We start from the raw sequence: 24,684 nt of genomic DNA, 5'->3' as shown, positions 1-24,684 counted from the left end.
CGGGGAGGGAAGGACGCAGGCTGCCCTGCGGAGTTTGCTGCAGGGCATTCCCTCCTCCGTGCCGCCACCCCCTACAGGGTGGCTGGAGCAGCGAACAAAAAAAAAAGCGGCTGTGCCACCCTAGGATTGGGCGAAATGCCGCCCCGTAGAATCTGCCGCCCCAAGCACGAGCTTGCTCAGCTGGTGCCTGGAGCGGGCCCTGTATTGGACCAACTTCTGTAGATGAAAGAGACAAGCTTTTGAGTTTATACAGAGCTCTTCTTCACATATTACCTCATCCACCTTGTCTCTCTTGTTGTATACTTGTCAAATAAATGAAGTAAATCCAGCATGCTTGCTTTGAGTTCTTCATATAGTCCACTGCTTTTAGACAGAAGAAGTTTTATTTCCATTATGATGATAAACTAGATGGTAACAACAACGTGTAAAAGACTGTATTTTCCTAATCCATCATAATCAGTCATGCCATGCTTTTGTTTTGTTGGTAAACATTGTTCATTAATTTTGGAAACAGTGTGTGCTAGTGCAGGCAAGCCTGTCTCATTTGATAATGGGATCTGAATCCAGTGGATTATTGCAGGGGATTTTATCTTGCTGTAATCTCCAGGGAGAAATGTACAAACAGCTGGGAGGACAAGAAGGAGCTGCATTGTGCGTCTGGAATTCCTTGAAACAGAATTTTGGAGTGCTGGAGTTGAGCATCATATCAAAATGAATCTTTTCTGTTTTTCATTGGTAAGTCTACTTGCATTTTATATCTATGATTTGTTACCATATTACTGGTTTTGTAAACTGAGCTGACACGTGACCGGAATGAGGACAGAGATTAAAGTTATTGTGTGGAGAACTGTACATTGAATGTATCATACAAAAAGCCCACCTGGGGGAAAGAAGAGGTGTGTGTATAAAAAGCTGAAGATAGGGAAATATGATTCAATTAAAATAAAATGTAAAGTAAATAGGGTGACCAGATGTCCTGATTTTATAGGGACAGTCCTGATATTTGGGGCTTTTTCTTATATAGGCTCCTATTACCCCCCACCGTCTGTCCCGATTTTTCTCACTTGCTATCTAGTCACCCTAAAAGTAAATACAAGTAGATATTTGGGAGCTTTTGAGGACACACTGCATGCTGCCTATGATAGCTGTGAAACTTTACTGTTTAGAAACTGAACTGCTAAATGTTGCAAATTTGACTCCAAAAAACTTAGAATGTTTCCTATTTGTATCTCAATTTTGAAATAAATTAATGCTTTAATTTGTTCTGTTGTTTCTAAGACGCTTCAAGGATACTGAGACCCATATTTTCTTGCTTATGAAGTACCACAAAACTTTTCCTAGCATGTTTCCCATTAGCAGAGTATTGTGAATGCACAATTTGAGGCACTAAATTAGTCATATGGCTGCGTTCACTCAAGGATATAGAAGTTGATTAAGTCCTTTTCCCCCTTCTCTTGCCGGAGGAGAACTGGTCAGAGTTAGCAGGTAGAATCAGATTTGCAAAGTCCATGGAGACTCTTTCTCTTTTCAATGGTTTATCTTCCAGCGCCAAGACTGTATATTAATAGTGACAAATTTGTATATTTGCTATATTTATGTAGTACACTACACCTGTCTGCCAGTTTGTCTTCTCCTTTCCAGATATTTTAGTGTATATGCAGAAAGAAAGAAATAAACATATTTTTAAACTGCATGTCATGCTTACAGTACAAGTATTAGTGGTTCCATTTGTGTAAATTGTGGTTCTCTTTTGTTAAAGCTACTTCACGGCAGAATGCCCAGGATTTATTTCTGCTTTTGGAACTTGAAAATAAAATGTAGCAGATTTTCAGGGCTTTTCTTCCCAGAGCTTCCTCAATGAACAGTAATAACTGTCAGAATCCAGTGATGCTTTTCGTCCCAGTTTAATATGAATAACTTTTCTGTTGGTCAAAGTTAACACCTAAATGTATGTGCAAAATGGCAGTTTGACCATCAGAGAAGCTTTAATTTGTGGAATTATCTAGGACTGTAACTGGCACAGTTATACCAGTCTTTTATCATTACATCAGAGCACTTGCGTTTGATGCAGTCCAGCTGTTAAGAAACAAGACTACTGCATGTTGTTGTCAGATGAAAAACAGGTGCACAGCCAAAAAGATGGGTACACTGTGTGGGTAAAGAGTGGGAGACCCATTTTTTTCCCCAATTAAAATGACTTCCCCAACTAGTACTGCTCTCATTGTGACTCAAACAGAAAATGCAATATAGCCGCCCTATGTGTGAAAGTTAGTGTTGGTATAGCTTCTTTATGAAATAGTTCATCTCATTTAAAGTTTGGTTCTAAGAAGTTAATCTATATTCTTTGAAGGGTCTCTACATGAGTCATTCTGAATACTGAGATAATCCTTTGAACAGTTGGCAAAACATCTCACATCATATCAAAAACTGCATTAAGACAATTCATTGGTCACTAATCCAGATATGCCACTTCATAAAAACTAGGTCCATGTGCACTCATCCCTACTTGTCTGATGAAGTGCAATTCTTTGCTAAAACAGGATTGTCTGTCTTGAAAGTGGATTATTGGTACAAATATGTCTGCTCGGCCACTTATACCCTCGTATTCAACTGAGTTTTGAAATGGAATATGGTAGTATGGCAATTGTAGAAAGAAAAGGGCAGCAGCAAATGGGGTTAAGTTGTCAGAAAGGGACAAGTTTTCTCTCATGAGTCAATGGGAAAATATGTATGATTAAGAATAGATTGGATGGGTTTTTTAATGTTCCTTTTAACAACTGAAGAAGCATCTTGCTACTGTGGAAGAAACAAACTCCACTCTCAGCAACAAAAAAGTATCCAAAGAGCAGTGAACGGTGTTTATCTCCATGTTTCTGTGTTAGAATACATGCCCATGTTAAGGCCACAAGTTCAGCCACCGGAGCTGAAAAGACAGAGGGAGGGAAAGCACTTTCAATAACAGAATATAAAGAACAGACAGCATAACCAGCAACCAATTTTCCCTCAGAGTTTTGCAAACAAGACCCTCTCATCTGCTGCTAAAAATGGTACAGAAAAAAAAGAGGACGTAACTGCACTTAAAACCTCTCTTTCTTTCCTGGCTTCCACACTACATCACCACTAGACGTGTGTCACACTGTGGGATTTGTACAGCATTTCACAAAGGTGCTCCCTCTTTTCAGATCTGTTGGGGTTTTTTGTGCTAGAATAGCAAAAATGCTTTTTTTTTTTAAAAAAAGGAGGGTTGATGGATTCTGATGATACGCAGATTGGTGACTTCCAAATCTTTGTTTAAAAAAAAAAACTCATCTAAGTGGTAACACTTCTGGCAATCTGGGCACTGGTGAAAGGGGTGGGAATAATTCCAGTCAATAGCTGCCTTCCCTCACCCCATGAACTCATGGTTTTAGTGAGTAACAGGAGGTACTACTTCCATATCAATGGGAGAAAGCTCTGATGTCAGAAAAAGTAATTTGGTAGTTCACCTAATTAATCACAGAATCCTGCAAAGTTGAGATGGAATAGTTAGATGTTGGGTTGTTTTGTCCATCCTTCAGTCAGGGTAGAATTGTTTCCTGCAATATATTCTCAGGAGATTTGTACAGTCCTGTTTTATATGACAGAAGCAATGGGGGTTGCACTAATTCATGTGCAAGGCTGTTAATAAATCCCACTGTTAGTAAAAAATTAATCTTTTTAAATTTTATACCATTGCTCCCAGGAGCTGGAGAGCCTATCAGACTTCCAAAGCAGAAGACTTTATTTCAAAAGAAGCATCTTTGAACAAAGCTTTAGACTCCGCCCAAATTCCATGCTTCTAAAATGTCTTTACATTTATGGATGTGCATGAGATTCAGTTTAAGATCCTAAAGTATTCCTGTTCCAAAGAAAAGTTGCAGAATGAGTTGAGCACATCTCCCATAGTATAGATCAATGGGAAACTGACTTGTTAGAATGCAGAAAACCATCATGTCCACAGAGACGACTAGTAAACGGATAAACCCAATCTCCTTTCCCCTCCTGTCTCTTCAGAGTGACCTCTAGCGGTGGAACCACCCAGCAAGACGACAGGGCAGAATTTCAGACATTTCAAAGATGAATACATCCTCTATGTCACAGACAGCAGCAGGAGTTAATGTGCAGGGAAGTGTCAAGAAGATCAGCTGATCTTCCTCTCCCTAGCCCTGGTGTGGAGGGCACACATTAGGGCTGCCATGGCAGCTGCAGACTAGTTCTGCAGCCTGCCCTCCCATCCAGAGGCATAGCCAAACCAGCTATTCAGGCTGGGCACTGCACCGAGAATTTAAGACAAATGAGATCCCTTGCATTTCTGTCTCTCTCTTCCGTATGGTAGCCTAGTAGCTGTAAGTTTTGCTGGTAAAACCTAAAGTTAAATACAGTGGGGCAGTTTAATCATCTTAGTGATTTTTCAGAAACATATAACTAATTTTGTATATTATATCACAATTTGATTTGGAGAGGCGGAAGGCTGATAACATCATATCCAAATTATTGCATATGTTCATCATTTTATAGCCTGAAATGTTTTCCAAACAGACCAAGGTTCCTATATGATAGACAAAGTGAGAATGAATATCACCATTATAAGTGATGCGATTAATATGCTGCTAATTAAATTAGGTAAAGCTTCAGTACAGTAAAGTAAGAGAGTTTATGGTTAACAGAAATGCCCTAAACATGTAAATACCTATGTTGATATTGTGTTGTGTTTAGAAACGTGTTCAATTTTAAAACACTTCTTTGTGCATGGTAGAACCCCTTGAAAGAGTCAAAGGGACTTCTCCATCAGACTGTCAGCTGGAATAGTTTGTTGTATTTCAGTGCATTGTCCTTCTCATTCACTCCTTGTTTTCATTAGTTGAATTATGGCCAGCCACTGCACAGAAGCCCAGGATTAAACCAAGAGTTGGGCAATGAACGGACAGCCCAGCTAGACTTCATTTTTTTTTAAATCCGCCCATATTGTGGTGATGGGTGTCATGTGAATAGTAAAGAATCACAGAAAATGTCTCTTCTGATACTGAACAAGGATCTTTCTTGATGTAAACTCCAGAGCTAGAAGGCTCAAAAAATCTCTCTGCTCCCCCATAGGAGAAATTCTGGCTATGGCAGGTTTAATGGACATATAAGAATTTCTCCCCAGTGCAACTCTGCACAGAGTTTTATGTTACTTGGAGTTTGTTTGTGTTCTGTGTTTTGGAAGTGATATTAAATGGTGCATGTAAACATATTTATGAAAGAGGAGAGAAATTTGACAGGTTATAGCCTGGAGAAAGTAGGTCACCCTGAACTGACCGGTAATGGACTCTAATTGGGTTGTGAGCTCAAATTCATCAAAAGGAGTAGGGCCTTACTTGGGTTTACCTGCCCAGAGATTATAGACCAGTGGCGGGCAACCTGTGGCCAGTATGTCCTTGTGGCCCGCACAGCTTCCTGCAGCTCCATTGGCTGGGAATGGCAAACGGCGGCAACTGGGAGCTGCAGGCAGCTGTGAAAATATAAACAAACTGTCTGGCGGCCCACCAGTGGATTAGTCTGATGGGCCGCAGGTTGACCACCATCGTTATAGACCCTGTTTGGAATTGATTTTGTGGGACTGGACCTATTAGCAGCTGAGCTGGTGAAATTGACGCTGTGGCTCCTGATAAGTCTGTCATAGAACTGCTGGAGCTGATTTTGCTGAGCAAGGACTTCACATAAGATGACTTTTTGGAACCAGACCTGGAAGCCCCAGATCGAAGTGGGACCTGGTACTGTGGACTTGGACTGGAGTAGACAGTGAGGAGAACGACCTCCTGGTGCCTACTTGACCCCCAGCTGAGTCAATACGGATTTGTGTGTGAGTGAGGATTATGTTCTGAATAAGAGCTCTGGGCTCCCAACAAGACATGTAATGGAAGCCATGGGGTTGGCCGTGCCCCTTGTAATTTCCTTTTCCTGTGTAAATAGATGCTTATCTTGTCTTCCTAAATAAAAACAATTGATGGCTTCATGTACCTAAGGCTTCCCAGGTGCTTGTGAGTGGGGAACACCACTTCCAAAGGTAACCAAGGGGATTAAAATTTATCCTGGGAGCAGATAAGATTTAGGCGAGGGCTTGAGCCAATCACTTTATTTTAGAAAACATCTTTATACAGCATTGAACCTGGCCCCTAGTAATGCTAATGACACCTGGCAGAATGGTCACCTAGACTAAGGAAAACAGTATTATCTCTAAAGCTACTCAGCCTTTGTCTGCATCACTACAGAGCTTCTGTATAGAATCTTCCCCTCTCCTCCTCCCTGGCTTCCCACTGCAGATTATTGAAAGAAAAATTACACATATCCTTATAATACACACATCATGAAATGTTTGTACATAGTGTTGGGGGTGTGGGCAGATAGAATCCTTGCATGCTTTTCCTCACCTTGTGTTCTCACAGGGCTTGTCGCATCCTAGTCCTAGCTGGGTTGTACGCCTTGCAGGGTCCTTATTCCAGTGGCAGTTTGTAGCATGCCAGATGTTCAAACCTCAAATTTGCAGGCTCTGTTAGAATTACTGTGGTTTAGAGAGGAAAAACTGTTTCTTTCAGAAATAGACACTTTTAAAAATAATTTATTTTAATACAAGCTGAGTGTGAATGATTTATGTGTATTTCAGAATCAGATTTCCTTAACCCCAAAAGAGATCATTTTCCTTTTAGTGTGGACTTTTAAAAAACTATACTGCAATCTAACCAGTGTGCAGTCAGCTCTTTGTAGCCGTCCTCCTGCTTAGAAAACGCAGCCCTGTTATACAGACAAAACAGTTCTAATGCTAGCAAGGGACAAGCTCAGATGAACTCATTTGCCCTTTAAGCCCAATACTAGCTTTTAGGAAGGTAGCAAGCACATGTTGTTCTACTTAAGCCATGTGCTACATTTCCAGAATTTATTAACTCATTAGCTCCTGGAATAGAATACTATGTAAAACATAAGGATAACCAAGTATTTAAACCTTTAAAAGATGCTCCCTTAACTTTTAGCTTTGCTTTTCAAGGATGTATTGGCATGAGGCTATTAATGTTCAGTAGATAAGCACAGTACTTCTGACTATGTGGATGCAAGGAATAATTAACATGGCTTTGAACTACTGTATTACCAGCCAATAAAATTGTTCTTCTAATCCCAAGCAGACTTTACCTAAGGCTCAACATGCTGTCTAGTTCCAATCTGTAAAGCTTCTAAACGTTAGTGGTATGGCTTCAAATAACCTTCCTAGGGCCAGTCTTACCTCAAATGGCACCCTGGGTGAGGCTGGAGGTGGAGCAGGATTTGGGGATGGAGTTTGTCTGGGTACAGAGCTGGGGCCAGAGCGGGCCACCAGGTGGAGTGGAGGTGCAGGCAGAGCGGGGAGTGGAGGCAGAGTGGGGCTGCGAGGTGAACAGGATTTGGGGGTGGAGCCGGGCAGGGGGCTGTTATTGTGACACTCTCTTGATGGTGCACCCTCCTGACCACGGTGCCCTGGGTGGTTGCTCACATCAACCACACCTAAGGCCGGTCCTGAACCTTCCTTTTGTACCAGAAGAATAAATGCTGTGGTGTAGTAATAGCCAAGTTTATTTCATAATATTGGTGTTAAAACTATTAATTAGTCATTAGGGGCCAAATTCTACTACCTTTAGTGAATTTCTTCCTTGATTAACTAAAAATCAGTGGGACAATTCATGAAGTAAATTTCTACTCAACATGAGTAAGTGTGGATGAAACGAGTCCCTAGGAAAATTGTGCAGGGATAATCCTATGTAACCACTATGAGGCAACATGTGTTTTCAGAAAGCACCTTGTGTCTGACTACCGTTATGACTGTACATAGTTTTGACTGTGAAATGTAACATGTCACTCTGGCTGCAGTGCAGAGGAGACACGAGGATTGAATACAGCCCTATGAAAAACCAGAGCTCACCTTCAGTGTGTGTACCACTCCCTGCTTGCCTTCCTGAAAGTGTTCTCTATAATAACTGCTGCTGTAGACCACAATGGGCCACAACTGACTGGGAGATCCAAGGTGGGTGAGGTAATCTCTCTTATTGGACCAACTTCTTTTGGTAACAGAGACAAGCTTTCAGACTACACAGGGAAAGGTACTCCCAGTGCCACAGCAAAATGCAACCTTAAATTCATTACTCTGCTAGACACTAAAAATTATGGTCTGAACAGAAATGCTGGATTTATGGCTTAATTACAACAATCTGTAACCCACTAACCCCCTTCTTTTTTTGTCTTATGCCTGCAGAAATGTTAACAGGCCACTCTGCCTTGAATTGTCCCTTGCAATATGTGCTAACTGCTTGGCTAAATATGTACTAAATAATATGTACTAAACAATCTCTTCTGCCTTGCATTTTGCTGTGATTATTGGAATACTTTCCCCAGATCTGAAGAAGAGCTCCATGGGTATGTCTACAGCAGTGGTTCTAAAACTTTTGTATTGATGACCCCTTTCACACAGCAAACCTATGAGTGCTACCCCGCCCCCATAAATTAAAAACACATTTTTTAAATATTTAACACTATTATAAATACTGGAGGTGAAGTGGGGCTTAGGGATTGAGGCTGACAGCTCGCAAGTCCCCATGTAATAACCTTGCGACACTGTGAGGGTCGTGAACCCCAGTATGAGAACCCCTGACTCAGGGTCATTGGGCTTGGGCTGTGGTGCTGTTTCATTGCTGTGTAGACTTCTGAGCTTGGGTTGGAGCTCAGGCTATAGGAACCTGCAAGGTAGGAGGGTTCCAGAGCCTGGGACCCAGCCTGAGCTTGGAAGTCTCATAGCAATGAAACAGCCCCACAGCCCAAGCCCTGCAAGCCTGAGTTGGCTGGCACAGGCCAGCCGTGGGTTTTTCTTTGCTGTGTAGACATATCCTCAGTGGCTCAAAAGCTTGACTCTCACCAACAGAAGTTGATCCAATAAAAGATATTACCTCACCCACCTTGTCTCTTTAATATCCTGGGACCAACACAGCTACAACTACACTGCATACTAGAGAGCCAAGGATGTCTCAACTGGCTCAAAATGTTTTGAAGCCATAAATGAACGCAACTTCAGCAGGCACCAGTGCAGGTCACTTTAACTTCTCAGCAGGGAAAGACTAGATTTCCCATCACTAGAATGACAAGCATTGAAGGGTTGATTATTAGAATGTCTAGATGCCTAAAAGTCTATGGAACCAAAAAACAAGAACACAGAGAGATAGCAGATGGAATAATTGCATTAAAGGCAGCAATTTTACAATACCTTATCTGAAACAAAAATCATAATGATGTAAAAACAGGTCTACTATAAAAAAAAGTGTGTTAGTAATTGCTATCAGAGAAACTGGAGATTGATGAAAAAGAGTGCTAGACCTCTCTGAGAGAGAAAAGATCCCTAGCAAGAATCCCTGGCAAGAACAAGCCAGTGAACAAGAACAATGAATATACTATGATCCTCATAGCACTGAACTTGCAAGAGTCATAGGTCATTTTTAACTGCTGAAAGAAGTGAAAAAAAAGTGGTGTCCATAAGGAGGTCAAGTGTAATTTCCGGACTGGAGGCCTATTCTTCTATGAAAACAAAAATATTCATTGTTGAAAATATGAAGACTTTAATTTTCTTTTCAATGAAGTGGAGAGTCATTTGTAACAATATTTTGTTATATTTAGAACAATAACATGCCACTGAGACATAGATAACTGCCTTGCTTTGGAGTACACTGGGAAATCTGACCACTGGACTGTGGAAGCAGAAGACTTACGTTTCAGACCTTCATATGGGTAAAGGGATGTGAGGATGGCTACATACTGTTGTTTTTATCTTGTTAGGTTTAGCTTACTGTTGAAAGTTCATTTTTTGATAATTTGATTGTGACTGAATAATCACAGACACATCTGTTGGCAATTTTAATCTTCATTGTGTGTATATGAAACCTTGCAGTACTTACTCAAAGGAACAGAGTTCACATTCTTAATAGCAAGAGCAGTATTTGGTTTAGCCAACTCTTACAATTTTGTTGTTGACTCTCATACTATTGGATGTTTATCTTAAATCTCTATATCCTGGTATCATGGGATTTTGTGACAATCTCAATTTATATTCAAAACACAAAATGTGTCTAGCCCTGATAGTTTCAGAAATAAGTTTGAAAATGTGAAATCTAAAGGCTCAAAAGTCAGGATGCAAATATATTTATTTTTAAAAATCTTATGGTTTTTAAGCCAACCTCATGATTTTCTGGGGGGCCTGACCCATGATTGTTGAATGCTTGGGGTATGCAAGGTAAAGAAAAGGGAAACAAAAAATGATTAGGGGTATGGAACAGCTTCCATATGAGGAGAGATTAAAAAGAAGGGGACTTTTCAGCTTGGAAAAGAGGCAACTAATGGGGGAGAGGGACAAGGGGGAATATGATAGACCTCTATAAAATCATGCCTGGTGTGGAGAAAGCAAATAAAGAAGTATTATTTACTCCTACTCATAATACAAGAACTAGGGGTCACCAAATGAAATTAATAGGCAGCAGGTTTAAAACAAACAAAAGGAAGTATTTCTTCACACAATGCACAGTCAACCTGTGGAACTCTTTGCTGGAGGATGTTGTGAAGGCCAAGACTATAACAGGGTTCAAAAAAGAACTAGATAAGTTCATGGAGGATAGGTCCATCAATGGCTCTTAGCCAGGATGGGCAGGGATGGTGTCCCTAGCCTCTGTTTGCCAGAAATTGGGAATGGCGATGGGGGATGGATCACTTGGTGATTACCTGGTCTGTTCATTCCCTCCGTGGCACCTGGCATGGCCACTGTCAAAAGACAGGATACTGGGCTAGATGGAGATTTGATCTGACACAGTATGGCCATTCTTATGTTGAATGCTTGGGCTTAGCAATACATTTTATTTTTCCCTCCAAGGAAAGCACTTAGCCTTCTTCAGTAAAGGCCTATATCACAATCCCCTTCCCTCTGTCTTTGTTCATTGCTCTTTTCTGATAATGAAAAAGAAATCTTTGCTTTTTTTAAAATTTAGTATAATGGTTATTGATCCTTTTAAAATGGGAGTTTCTTCTCAACCTTTTGCTTAATTTCCATCTATGGAACCTAATATTCAGTTTCCTCAGTGTCTTGATCTGGAAAGCAAGTTCCAGCATCCAGACATTTATTTTAAATTTGTTTATATATGCAAAAAAAATCATGGAAGTTTTGAAAGACGGTGTTCACTGTGGAGAAGCTCTGTGCTTTAACTGTATTTTATCCATCATAAAAGCTTCTGGCTTTCTTTTTCTGAGTGCATGTGTATAAATGCACAGCAAATGATATGTGCATATCTGTATTTCAGGAAGGGTCCATGGACAGCTTGTATGAGCCAGTCCAAGAACACCAAGACCCCAACGAGACCATTAGCATCAGCAGCAGAGCCAGCACTCCACTTAGCACCTATGTGAAATGTGGACCTCCAGACAGATCTCTATCTTTGGTGAGTGAAAATAAATGAAGTACCCCATGCACTTTCCTCCAAACCATTACTTTTCTTGTCTGAGCTTTCCAACAGAGCCAGTATTGTTGTCTCAGCCTCAAATTTTAAATATCTACACTCCTTGGAACCTACCAAAATCCTACTAAGCTTTTTCTCAGACCTTCATGCCTGTGAGATAGATGAAATGAGTGCTGTCCAGTCTTACAAATAACACCCTAAAAATAGGTCCTCAGCTCTGTAGCACTTTGGACAAGATCCAAATCCATTGAAGTCAATGGGAGTCCTTCCATGGACGTCAATGAGCCTTTTATGATTAAGTAGCCATTATATAGACAGACATGCAATATAATCATGGACTAAAACCATATAAGAAGAGAGACTGAGAGGGTGTCTATGGAGAAATTATTTTATGGGCAAAGTATGTGATTCCCATTTATTAGTAAAAATAATTAAAGGTGGGGGAAGAACTATATGGTAAAATGAAAGGGTTCACTGTATGATTAAAACGGAGAGCAGCAAGCTGAACATCTAACATTCCATAAAAGGATGCTAAAGGAGGAAAAAAACAAAAATGAATGAAAAGTAACCCATTAACAAGACTATATTTCTAACATATAGCATATTAAATATGTGCATTGGAATAAGTATGGATTCATAAAAAGATCACGTGTAAGAAGTTTGCTAGAATCTTTGAGTTTTCTACTGTGTATTTCCAAAGGCATAGACCAACAGTGAACTAGGGAACAGACTGTAGCAGTATTTGGATTTCAATATAAGTATCACATGGTTAGAGTTGGCCACAATACTTCCATAAAAACGTCAATGGAAAATGACTTAATGGAAATTTTCACACACACAACACAATCTGTTTTCATCAGCATTTTCCAGGTTTTTTGTTTTAAAAAAAGTGAAAACCCAAAAGCTGAAAACAGTTTGGCTCCTGTTTGCTTTTCAGTTGCCAAAAACCTAATAAATAAATACATAAATAAATACATAAACCTGAAGAAAAATTTGAGCAAAAATGAAAAAAAAGCTGACATTTTTGTGAGGGGGGAAAATAATTTCTCGACCAGCTTTATGTATGGTACATTGATTTGCAAAGTCAGAAATGTTGGTATGTTAAGGAAGTCTTTTGGAATTGCAAATTAGCATGAGGTATAAATAACAAGAGAAAAGTAATACAAACTAAAAATTTGGCAATGCAGAGAGGAGAGAGATAATAATACCAAAGTTGGAATTACGCTCACTATTTATGTCCCTTATGAAAGGTGTACCTTTTAAATTAGCTGCATTTATAAATTGGAGGACAGAAAATAGAACAGAGTGGGAAAAAATTAGGTTATCTTTGTGTTAAATTAGTGATTCTTATAGTTAAGCATAGGAAAGAATCAGGTTAATATTCTCACTCTTGTGTTGTGGATAGAGTAGTTGTTTCTCTCCACCCCAAAGGTAGCTCCATTTTGGACAGGTTGACTAGTTAGTAAAGCACTCTTCGGAACACTAGGGATGAAAGACATTAGGTAAAAGTAAACTGTTGCTATATATTTATTATGAATAAAATCAGGGTGACAGTAACCAGAGGCTTTCTGAAAATCAGCAAAGCCAAGTCTATTACCAGACCTGGATTATTTCTCTAATAAGTGCACATGCAGTAAACCATCTGCACAATGCTTGGCTGTAAGATTAAAAAAAATATGTTGACTGTATCCAGTATGAATCAACAGATGTTATTTTCAAACTGTGCATGAAATTAGTATGAATATATTTCAGCTGCCTCTTGAAATTCAGGTCACTATGCTACTGTATGTGGCCAAGATTGAAGTTACAACAAAGCATAGCCAAACAAGGGACATGATCCTGCAAAGAGTTAATCCTGTATGTATCCTTACTACCATTTGACAGTGGGATTATCATGGGAATTTGCAGGACTGGGCCCGAGGTTAGCAGTGATGTATGAATCATGGTGACAGATTAGCCAGACTTCTGTGGACCTAAGGTTAGCATTGCAGTAGGCAGTCTTCTCCACCCCCACCCCAACTGGATGTATCTTCCATTCTTCTTCTCTTCTGTCTTGTTATCAACCTCAGCCCAGACCCTCTTCTAATTAAAATGAATTAGTGGTACTTTTCTCCCTTCATCATGGCTTCTTACAGACATTTGCATTGCTCCTGGTGATTATGTGAAGGCAGAATGAATGGCTCCAATTTCACAGAGGGTCAACACCAGAAAATGCAGAAGGAGGTTGTTTACTGATAACCCATGACTAAATGCCTTTTTAATCATTATAAGGGCCACAGGCTGTTTCCAGCCTTAGTCCTGTTTTCCCACCTGACCAGCTGAGGAGAGTCACCCATCCCACTCCAGCTAGGGGATGCCTGCAGCAGTCAAAGAAGATTTAACCACAGAATGACTCAAAGGGGATCCATTCCCTAATTGACTATCCAGTCTACCCACAAGTCATCATGCTTCCTGTACAACCAGCCACTTGACCATCAGAAGCTGTGAGATGATGCAGTTTGTTGTTGTTTGTATTCCAGTAATGCCCAGATGCCCAGCCAAGTTTGGGGTTCAGTAGCGCTTGGCACTGTACAAAGCTAGAGTAAGAGACAGTCCCTGCCACCATGAGTTAAAAACACAAAACAAAGGTTTGGAGAAGGACATAACACATCAACAGAGTGAACAGAGGGATTGTTTGCAAGTGTCCTGTATATCTCATGATTATTATTAAAATAATTTTGGGATGGATTTTATATATATGATTATATTTGTACGAATTTAGTATTTAGGGCAGGAAAGGTGAGGAAGGAAGGCATGAAGGGATTAATTAAAAGAGAAGGTAAAGGAAGGCAGGGGAAGCATGGCTGCAAGCAGAGGCCATAGAAACAGATGGGTTTTTTGGGGGTATATGTGTGGAGGGGGGACACCTAGGTAATGTCACAGGTCTCATTGAGAAAGGCAGCAATTTTTCAGTGAGCATCTTGTTAAAATTCTGGGAGTACATTCCTTGCTAGGGACTGTAATGCAGAAGATGGGTGGAACTTAACAGTACAGAGGAATTTCCCTTTGCAAAGGGAGGCTTAGGTTTATCCAGACTTTCCATGTCAGTGAAGCCTGGTACTGGTGAATATTCTGACATTCTTTCCACTGTGCTTTGTTTCTTATAAAGTGCCTTTTTTTAAGAGTAAAAGTAGACTTACATGTGTTTTATACCTATGGAAATTGAGAAAAGCCTTTACATTTCTGCTTTAAAAAGAAGTCCTTGAAATATAAACACACTAAATAGTTTGGATTTTTTTTTCTTTCCCAAATAACATGTTGCCTTTTTTAATCCTTCAAGGTTGGTGCATTATTAGTATAATATATCATCAGGGCTATGACAAACATTTCTACTTAGTGTATTAATGTGTTTTGATAATCTCTTCTTTCCTGCCTAACAATGCTCTCCCAATCATAAACACTATCTATCTCTACCTTTGCAAACTAAATTGTGTTTAGAAAATCTGCTCAAAGAATAAAGAGAAGTCAGAGCTGCTTGTGTGTAAGGAGGGAGAGGGCTGCATTCATTTAGGGCTTATGCCAGCATAAACCTTTGCATAAGTACCTTGTGGCCAAAAATCTACTGAGTGATGACACTGCAAAGCAGATTTGCTTATGCTGGTGGAGGGGCATAAGGGATCAGTGCTCTCTGTACAACGGACAGTGCTGGTTTGACAGATGGAGTGGTCAGAGCACTAAGAAGTGCGTTTTTGGAATTCCTCCTGTTGGCAGAGCTCCTGTGGAGCCATGTCACAAATTAAAGCTGCTTCTACTGCTGGTGAATGGAACATAGTAGTGGTATCCTCACCATCACAGGTGAATTACCTTTGAGGTGAGTGGGGCTTGGCAGGCACAAGGAGGTGTAATTTACACATCCCCCTGGCAGTTCTGCAGGATTTGACCCAAAATGTTTCTTTCATTGTTCTTGTAATTTCATTTCTCTTCCCAGGGGATTCAATATACAGCACACGTGTAGTAATATGTACATATAGAAATGCCATATAGATTATGAAGGACTTGATCTTTTGAGGTACTGAGCTCCCATGAAATGAAAGCAGTTAAAGGTACTCAACTTCTCACAGGATTGGACCCTAAATTACCTATTTAGATGCTCTGTGCACATGTCCAGAAGAAACATACCTATGAGGTAAGATGCTGAGCATCCAGATGTTACAATTAAGTTTCCACGTTTGGCCTCTGAATGCAACAAGTGTGGTTTTTGAGGGAGTAATAACACCTTTTGAATATTATAGGATCCTATCCATGGAGGCTGCCTATGAAAATAATATAGTTCTGAAGGTCTTTTTTTATTCCTAATACCCAATGTCCTTCTTCTCTTATTAATTTATATTGTACAGGACAGTGTTTCCTCAACATTTTCTGGTTGGTGACCCCTTAATAAAGGTCAACTTTTTTTTGACCTTCTTATGTTTACTATATAAGTCACAATAAAAAAATATATCAAAGATAACAATAAGCCTATGGAACCTACATATGTTTTGAGAAGTTGATGGAGAATACTTGTTCTTGAAGAGTAAGGGTGTATGTGGGGAAGAGGGGATCAAAATTTTCTTTGCTTTCGATTGGGAAAACATTTTCAATGCCCCATTGGTTGAGAAACACTGCTATCAGATAACATTACCACTGAATATTAGTGAAAACAGATCCTGGAGACTGAAATCCTTCAAAACAGATGGGCACAGAATAGAAACCTTCTCTCTGTAAAAGGCATAGAAATCAATTGACATTACAGAGTATAGGAAAGGCAAGAAAGCAAAGCTTCCCCTGTCTACCCTGTCAATGCATCTCAGCCTTGACCAGATGGAACCACTTCTAGCCCTAAGGTCATATCTACTCTAGAAAATAATCATGTTTAAATGTGATTGCGAAACATAGCTGTAGCCTAACCAGAGAAGAATCTAATTAATCAGATTCTAATAAACAGTGTATAATATTGTTGATTTATGTGCATGACCAGCAAAAATAATACGTATGCAAGAGAACCAATTTTTAGATGAGGCTTTATCTGCCAGTGTCTGCAAATAAATGGTTCTCTAAGATGGCTATGGCATTTTATTTTTTGTCTCTATGGAAAAAAGAAAAAAAAAGTTCAGTCACGACCATGTTAGACAACCCTCTTTAAACATGGCTATTCTTCTAATGTAAGTGGGGCCTTAAATAATATTTCAGTCTCCATGTTCATTCAATCTTTTCCCCCTCACCTGAGCCTATTAGCTAATTAGTGACAACCATGCTAATGTTTTCAGTCATACTAATGCTTATGTTCTAGGAGCTGGACTTTGCAAAGCAAATTCAAAATTAAAATGACTTTTCCTCATAGGTTTGTGCCTACCTACAACATTGTAACATGTATGTTAATGTAATGAGGACACCTACAGATAACTAATAATGCTTATCCACTAGGTGGTACATCTATAGAGACAGATTCACAACATCAAATTCTGTATTGAAACGTTACAAAAGCACAAGAGTGAGAATTAGAGGATAGAGTGACAGTTTTACCTCTTCTGCCCTCTTCTCTCCTCCCCTCCCCTTGATTCAGTGGAATTAAATCAGGCTGTCTTCATTATTTTAATGTAGGGTTGGACTTTGGAAATTATTATTTGACTAAATGAAAATAATCAACATTCCCGACATAAAACTTTTGACTGAGCCAGACTAGAGAAGCAGATGGGATTTACAGTTCATGTCCATTAGAAAATCCAAGATTTTAATCTGCATAAATTGCATCAAAACATTATACACATTGCTTAGTGGGGGTTTTACAGTACACAGTGGATTCTCCACAAAAATCTATGCACAACAGTAGTCATAGTAAATCCACCATTTCAGCCCTCACTCACCCGTGTCACATATTTCAGTTTCCCTCAATGGAATATTTTAGAGCTGATTCACTTATGTTTCACTCCATTAAAATTCGGCATCGATAAAAGTGCTGCTAAATCAGTTAAACTGCATAGTCACCAGACACTTAAACAGATTGTTGTGGGGGTTATTTTGTTTTGTTTTTTAAGGAATATTCAATTCAGTAGTTAACTAAAAATAATGGCTGGATGCTGTGTCACTGTGTTGGCTGCAGAATCAACATGGTTATTTATAAAATAGTCTCTAGAAATGGAAACTGAGATTAGTGATGACGTTTTAGCTGTAAGGCCTGTGAAAAAAAATGCAGCTAAGGCCAATGTGCTATGTGTAATCTTATCTGCTATTTCTAGCATCTGAGTTACTCGACTTACACCTTATATTCAGCCATTAAGCTTATTAACTGAACCCATTTTTACTTCTCCCCCATTTTAAATTATATCACTCAGTTCCATTCTACAGGGTGCTCCCCCAAGCTTGATAACATCTGAGCATTTTTACCTCTCTAGTGCCTTGATTCAGGACACCAGCTTTATTCAGCAATGCACGTGCTTAACTGCATTGCTGAATAGGGACAGACTTGAGCATGTGCTTAAGTGCTTTTACTGAATTGGAGCCTAGCAGACCCACATCATGTGTTATCCCTGCATGAACCTTCTTAAAAAACTACCTGAAGTCAAAGTGTTTCTATTTGAGGGACCACCTCTCTCTGTGCATTGCCATACTGCTGCAGCTATGGCCAGAAGAAAAGCTCAATCTTGATGCCCTTCATTTTAAAGATGGAAGCTGGTAGTAGAGCATTCTCTCTGAGAGGCTCTTCAGCTGTGGAACAAGATTCCCCTTTCGGTATGAAACAGATCTTCAGGGAATACTGCAAGATGCATCTATTTGCACAGCTTGCTGCAAAGGTGAGCATTAGACAGGAATCAATTTTGTAAAAGGAGAGGGAGTATTGTGTTCTGCTGGTTCTGTTTTTGTAATCTATGGCAGGTATGCCTAGAGCTTTCAATATGCACATTTTTTCTCTTTTGTATAAAGCTAAACCTTGTAAGAGTTAACTCCCTCCTCTCATTTTTTTTAAACACTGCATAATTCTTTTCTTGTGGGAGTCTTGTCTGCCATAATAAAAGTTATAATTGTAGTTGTGCTGTCACATTCTGCCCCAGATGTGGAACTGTTGTGGCAAAACTTGTGGAGTTCCTCTGTTAATTAAAGCCATGTAGGTGGTGCTTCAGGGGAAAGAGTTAGGGAAGGGGTGGGCAAACCTTTTGGCCTGCCAGCATCAGGTTTCTGAAATTGTATGGAGGGCTGGTTAGGGGAGGGGATCATGGCCCGGCCCCCATCCACCTCCCCCTGGGATCCCTGCCCCACCCACCTCCCCCTGTTCCCTGACTGCCCCCGGAACCCCCGTCCCTGACTTACCCCCACTGCCCCATCCAACCCCTCCTTTCATTCCTGATGGCTCCCCTCAGGACCTCTGCCCCATCCAACCACCCCTTCTCCCTGTCCCCTGACTGCCCTGGGAAGCCCTGCCCCTGACTGCCCTCCGCCGGCCCATCCAACCCCCCTCTAATTCCAGACTGCCCCTCCTCCAGGACCCCTGCCCCCATTCAACCCCCATTCCCTGCCCTCTGATGCCCCAACCCCTATCCACAGCCCCACTCCCTGACCACCCCCCAAACTCCCCTGCCCTCTGTCCAACTCCCCCCCTTACTGCCCCCTTACTGCGCTGCCTGGAGCACTGGTGACTGGCGGCACTACAGATGTGCCGCCTGGCTGGAGCCAGCCAGGCCGACACCACCACGCAGCACAGGGCACTGGGTCAGGCGAGGCTCTGCAGCTGCGCTGCCCCAGGAGCTTGCAGCCCTGCCGCCCAGAGCATTGCACTGGTGGCGGGGTGAGCTGAGGCTGCGGGGCAGGGGGAACAGCAGGGGAGGGGCCAGGGGCTAGCCTCCTGGGCCAGGAGCTCAGGGACCGGGCAGGACGGTCCCACGGGCTGGATATGGCCCACGGGCCGTAGTTTGCCTACCTCTGAGTTAGGGGCATATACCCTTTTAATCCCCCTTTATGCATCTTTCTCAGCAGTGGTTATGTGCTCCTGGCCCAAGTAACCTGCACAAGTGGCCACAAAGAGCTGTGTCCTCAGGTGGAAAATACTAGTGCTTTTGTACACCATGCTTTCTTCCTTCACAAACCTCTAAAGTCCTACCCAGCCTCTGAAGCATTCTGACTAGAATGCTCCCACCCCATTCTGTGTTCGTTCTGTATTGTATCATGCTCCGTTGTACCTGCTATGTCTTTCAACTGTAAGCTTGTCAGGGGAATGGCCCTGTTAACTGTGCAGCATTCTTTGCTGACTGCACAGCACCAGGCACTTCAGCAATAAGAACTAAAAGTTGTTTCCATGTTATTTTGCATATGTCTGAATGGCAAAGGTGAAGGGGGCCTGAATGTCACTTAATTTCTTTTTCAGCAATGGTATCTGGCCACTGAGGGGGATAATAATGGGTATCTTAGTAGTAGGACCCTTCCAAATTCACAGTCCACTTTGGTCAATTTCATGGTCATAGGATTTTTAAAATAGCAAATTTCATGATTTCAGCTATTGAAATGTGAAATTTCATGGTAGTGTAATTGTAGGGGTCCTGACCCAAAAAGGAGTTGTGGAGGGTCCCAAGCTTATTGGGGGAGGGGGGGGAGATTGTGGTACTGCTACCCAGGGCTGGCCCCAGGCACCAGCCTAGCAAGCAGGTGCCTGGGGCGGCCAATGAAGAGCGGGGCGGCACATCCAGCTGTTCGGCGGCAATTCAGCTGCAGGGCCATCACTCTCTCTCAGACCGAAGGACCTGCTGCCGAATTGCCACCGATCGCGGCTTTTTTCTTTTTTTTTTGTGCTTGGGGCTGCAAAATCTCTAGAGCCGGCCCTGCTGCTACCCTTACTTCTGCACTACTGCTGGTGGCAGTGCTGCCTTCAGAGCTAGGCAGCTGGAGAGCGACAGCCGCTGGCCAGGAACCCAGCTCTGAAGGGAGCAATGCAGAAGTAATGGTGGCATGATATGGTATTGCCACCTTTACTTCTGTGCTGCTGGTGGCAGGGCGTTAGACTCATAGACTTTAAGGTCAGAAGGGACCATTATGATCATCTAGTCTGACCTCCTGCACAATGCAGGCCACAGAATCTCACCCACCCACTCCTGTAACAAACCCCTAACCTATGTCTGAGTTATTGAAGTCCTCAAATTGTGGTTTAAAGACCTCAAGGTGCAGAGAATCCTCCAGCAAGTGACCTGTGCCCCACGCTGCAGAGGAAGGTGAAAAATCTCCATGGCCTCTGCCAATCTGCCCTGGAGGAAAATTTCTTCCCGACCCCAAATATGGCGATCAGTTAAACCCTGAGCATGTGGGCAAGACTCACCAGCCGGCACCCAGGAAAGAATTCTCTGTAGTAACTCAGATCCCATCCCATCTAACATCCCATCACAGACCACTGGGCCTATTTACCTGCTAATAATCAAAGATCAATTAATTGCCCAAATTAGGCTATCCCATCATACCATCCCCTCCATAAACTTATCAAGCTTAGTCTTGAAGCCAGATATGTCTTTTGCCCCCACAACTCCCCTTGGAAGGCTGTTCCAGAACTTCACTCCTCTAATGGTTAGAAACCTTCATCTAATTTCAAGTCTAAACTTCCTAGTGTCCAGTTTATATCCATTTGTTCTTGTGTCCACATTGGTACTAAGCTTAAATAATTCTTCTCCCTCCCTGATATTTATCTCTCTGATATATTTATAAAGAGCAAACATATCCCCCCTCAACCTTCTTTTGGTTAGGCTAAACAAGCCAAGCTCTTTCAGTCTCCTTTCACAAGACAGGTTTTCCATTCCTCGGATCATCCTAGTAGCCCTTCTCTGTACCTGTTCCAGTTTGAATTCATCCTTCTTAAACATGGGAGACCAGAACTGCACACAATATTCCAGATGAGGTCAGAACTGGGCATGTGGCCAACAGCTGCCACTCTCTAGCCATTCAGCTCTGAAAGCAGCACAGAAGTAAGGGTGGCAATACTACAACCCCCCTTAAAACAACCTTGCGACCCCCCTGCAGCTCCTGTTTGAGTCAGAACCCCCAATTTGAGACATGCTGGTTTCCCCCATGAAATCTGTATAGTGTAGGGTAAAAGCCCACAAAAGACCAGATTTCCCGGGGGTGGGGGTGGGAGGAACGAGATTTCACGGTGTGTGACACATTTTTCACGGCCTTTAATTTGGTAGGGCCCTACTTATTAGTGATGAAGCTGTTGTTCCATATTACCAGTACCTTCCATAGCTTAGGGTCTCACTGTCATACCTGATCAGCTGATTTATTTCTTAATCCCTTTGAGAATGTTTTCATCACAAAGATTTTTTTCATATATTTTCTGTCAGCTTGCAATTGCCAAGCATCTCTAAAGTTCCACACATTCGTCAGCTACTGACCATGATATGATAGACTGCCCAGTATATCAGAAAAGTGCCAAATAACTTATCAGTCTTTCAAAGTTATTGCCAGAAAAATCAAAATTTATCATTATACCTTCGTTAATCTGCAATATTATAATTGGCATTGGATTTCAGAGGCATTAGGGGGAGAGCTGGTTGCCAAAACTGATCACCACTCTCATCACAACTCTAAAGGAATCAAGCTGTGCCAGGTATTTGTCAACTAGTAAGCATCAGAGGAACCCCACTTTTTTTTCAATTCAGTGGTTATAATGTTGTTATTTAATGAAAGCATGTAAGAAAGGGCTTATTAATAAAAATATATATGCTAGGAATTTATGTACAAAATACATCAGCAGTGTTTTATACTCTCAGGGAGGATTGTACCTACTATCAATGAATATTTCTGCATTTATAGGAATACACATTACAGTTTTTTTATAATACTGATTTAATTTATATAGTAAATAAAAATATAATATCTGTCTCACATTTTTATCTGCAAATTTGTTTGTAGGGATTTTAAATGCGACTGTGTTTTGAAAAGGGAGTGTAAAAGTGACACCACACAGTTTCCTACTGGCTATCTCAAAGACTTCCACATTGCATTTGCTTCATTTGCAAGTTTCTAATTGCCAACCCTGCAAACTCTGGAATCTGAAAATCAAGTTGTATTCTTTGTCTCATATATCACCAATAATAAAGATTCTGCAATTAGAATATATCCAGAAATCTTGCTGATATGCTCGTGAGAATCCAGCTCTTTTCCACAGCTGCCTTGATTCTGCAATACAAACAATTATTTATTTTTGTGCCTAAAGTAAGCCAGTCTGACTCAGCCATGACAAGAAGCAGGTCTGTTCAGTAAGTAGGTACAATTTTCACATGGTCTTTTTCAGACCACTACCATACTTTAAGATAAGATAAGAGCCAAATTGACCATATCATGGTCAATGGCAAATGGCGACGCTCACAGACAGATGTGAAAGTGAGAAGGGATGCAGATGTTGGCAGCGACCACCACCTTGTGACAGCCTCCCTCAAGCTAAAACTGAAAAGTGTGGGACATAGATGTTATGATATTGACAAGCTAAAGTCCCTTGAAATACAGAAAGCCTTCATTCTGCAGTTAAAGAACAGGTTTCAAGCACTTGCAGACCTTGATGAAGAGGAAGGGGAATGCGGATGAGGAGATCAATAAGAAGTGGGACAAAGTAACAACAATTTATAAACAGAGCAGTGAAGCCTGTCTAGGCTACAGGCAGAAGAGAAGGAAGGAGTGTATTACAACCAGCACATGGAATGCCATAGAAACCAGACGAGCCCTGAAGAAAAAAGTTTTAGACACAAAATCCCAGAAGCTAAAGGACAAATACCATGAGCAGTATAGCAAGGCACACCGGGAGGTCAAACACCTTGTGAGAGCAGACAAACAGCATTATATTCATAATTTGGCAACACAAGCAGACAAACACTCTCATCAGGAACAAACAAGACCACCTACTAAAAATCAAAAAAGAACAAGAAATGCGCTGGACAGAGCATTTCAAAGAATTGCTGAACATGTAGCCACCTAAAGAGGAAGCAAACATCCAGGAGGCAGAAGAAGATCTTGATATCAACACAGACACCCCAACTAAGGAAGAGACCATTGAAGCCATCAAATCCTTAAAAATGGGAAAGCTCCTGGCAAGGATAACTTGAATGCAGAATTGTTCAAGGTAAATCCTAAATTAGCAGTATCTATCCTGGCGCCTCTATTTACATCAGTTTGGGAAAGGGAAAAAGTGCCAGGTAAGTTGACCAATGGGGGTATAGTGAAGATACCAAAAAAAGGAACTCTCAGTGATTGTAATAACTGGTGTGGTATCACACTTTTATCTGTGCCAAGCAAAGTATTGTGTAAGATCATAGTCCAGCGTATATCAGAGGCAGTTGATGGTGTTCTCAGAAAAGAGCAAGCTGGTTTTCGGAAAGGGAGTGGCTATATAGACCAGATCTTCATTCTACAAAACATAATAGAACAGTGCTTAGAATGGCAATGGCAACTCTACATAAATGTCATAGACTTTGAGAAGGCTTTTGATAGCATTCACAGGACCAGCGCATATGGAATTCCTTTCCATATAATCAGCGTCATCAAAAGCTTCTATTTCAACTTTATATGCAGTGTTGATCACAGTGAGTTCAGTTTTGAAGTCAAAACAGGAGCTCATCAGGGGTGTGTCATGTCTGCAATCCTCTTCAACCTTGCCATCGAATGGGTAATGCAGCATACAACAGAAGACATGACAAGAGGCATTAAATGGACACTCTTCTCATCTCTTGAAGACCTGAACTTCACAGATGATGATGCTCTCCTATCACATACCCAACACCATATACAAGAAAAAACAACTAGACTCAACACATTCAGCCAGAAAATTGGACTGAAAATCAACTGCATTAAGACAGATATCATGACCTTTAATATTGTCTCACCATCACCAGTACAGATAGAGGATTATGTTCTCACCAATGGAGAAACATTCACATACTTGGGCAGCACCATCAGCCCGTATCATGGAACAAGCCACGACATCCGGAACAAAATCAATAAAGCCAGGAACACCTTCAGGAGCTTAAACACAGTCTGGAAATCATCAAAATACAACACCAAAACCAAACTCAAGATTTATCAGAGCTGCGTATTTTCAACACTACTTTATAGTGCAGAATGCTGGGGAATTACAAAGTATGACATGTCCAAACTGTCTTCATTCCATACAACCTGCCTCAGAAAAATCCTCCATATC

General features: G+C 41.1%; 1 protein-coding gene across 3 annotated transcripts in view; it reads left to right on the top strand.

The window, feature by feature from the left end:
* Positions 1–624: 624 nt before the first annotated feature.
* The window catches only part of SAMSN1 (SAM domain, SH3 domain and nuclear localization signals 1), a 119,743-nt gene continuing 95,683 nt past the window's right edge, over positions 625–24,684 (top strand). Inside the window, exons 1-2 of one of the 3 annotated variants that reach the window (XM_045010777.1) lie at positions 625–735; positions 11,352–11,489. In XM_045010777.1, coding sequence (XP_044866712.1) covers positions 712–735; positions 11,352–11,489 — 162 coding nt within the window. In that variant the 5' untranslated portion in view covers positions 625–711. Of the gene's footprint in view, positions 736–9,707; positions 9,796–11,351; positions 11,490–24,684 lie in introns of those variants that run through there. The other 2 variants (XM_045010784.1, XM_045010795.1) reach the window with 2 other exon arrangements.

The sequence above is a fragment of the Mauremys mutica genome, chromosome 1, assembly GCF_020497125.1.
Source record: "Mauremys mutica isolate MM-2020 ecotype Southern chromosome 1, ASM2049712v1, whole genome shotgun sequence".
Lineage (NCBI taxonomy): Eukaryota > Metazoa > Chordata > Testudines > Geoemydidae > Mauremys > Mauremys mutica.
This window is presented reverse-complemented; position numbering and strand designations above follow the sequence as displayed.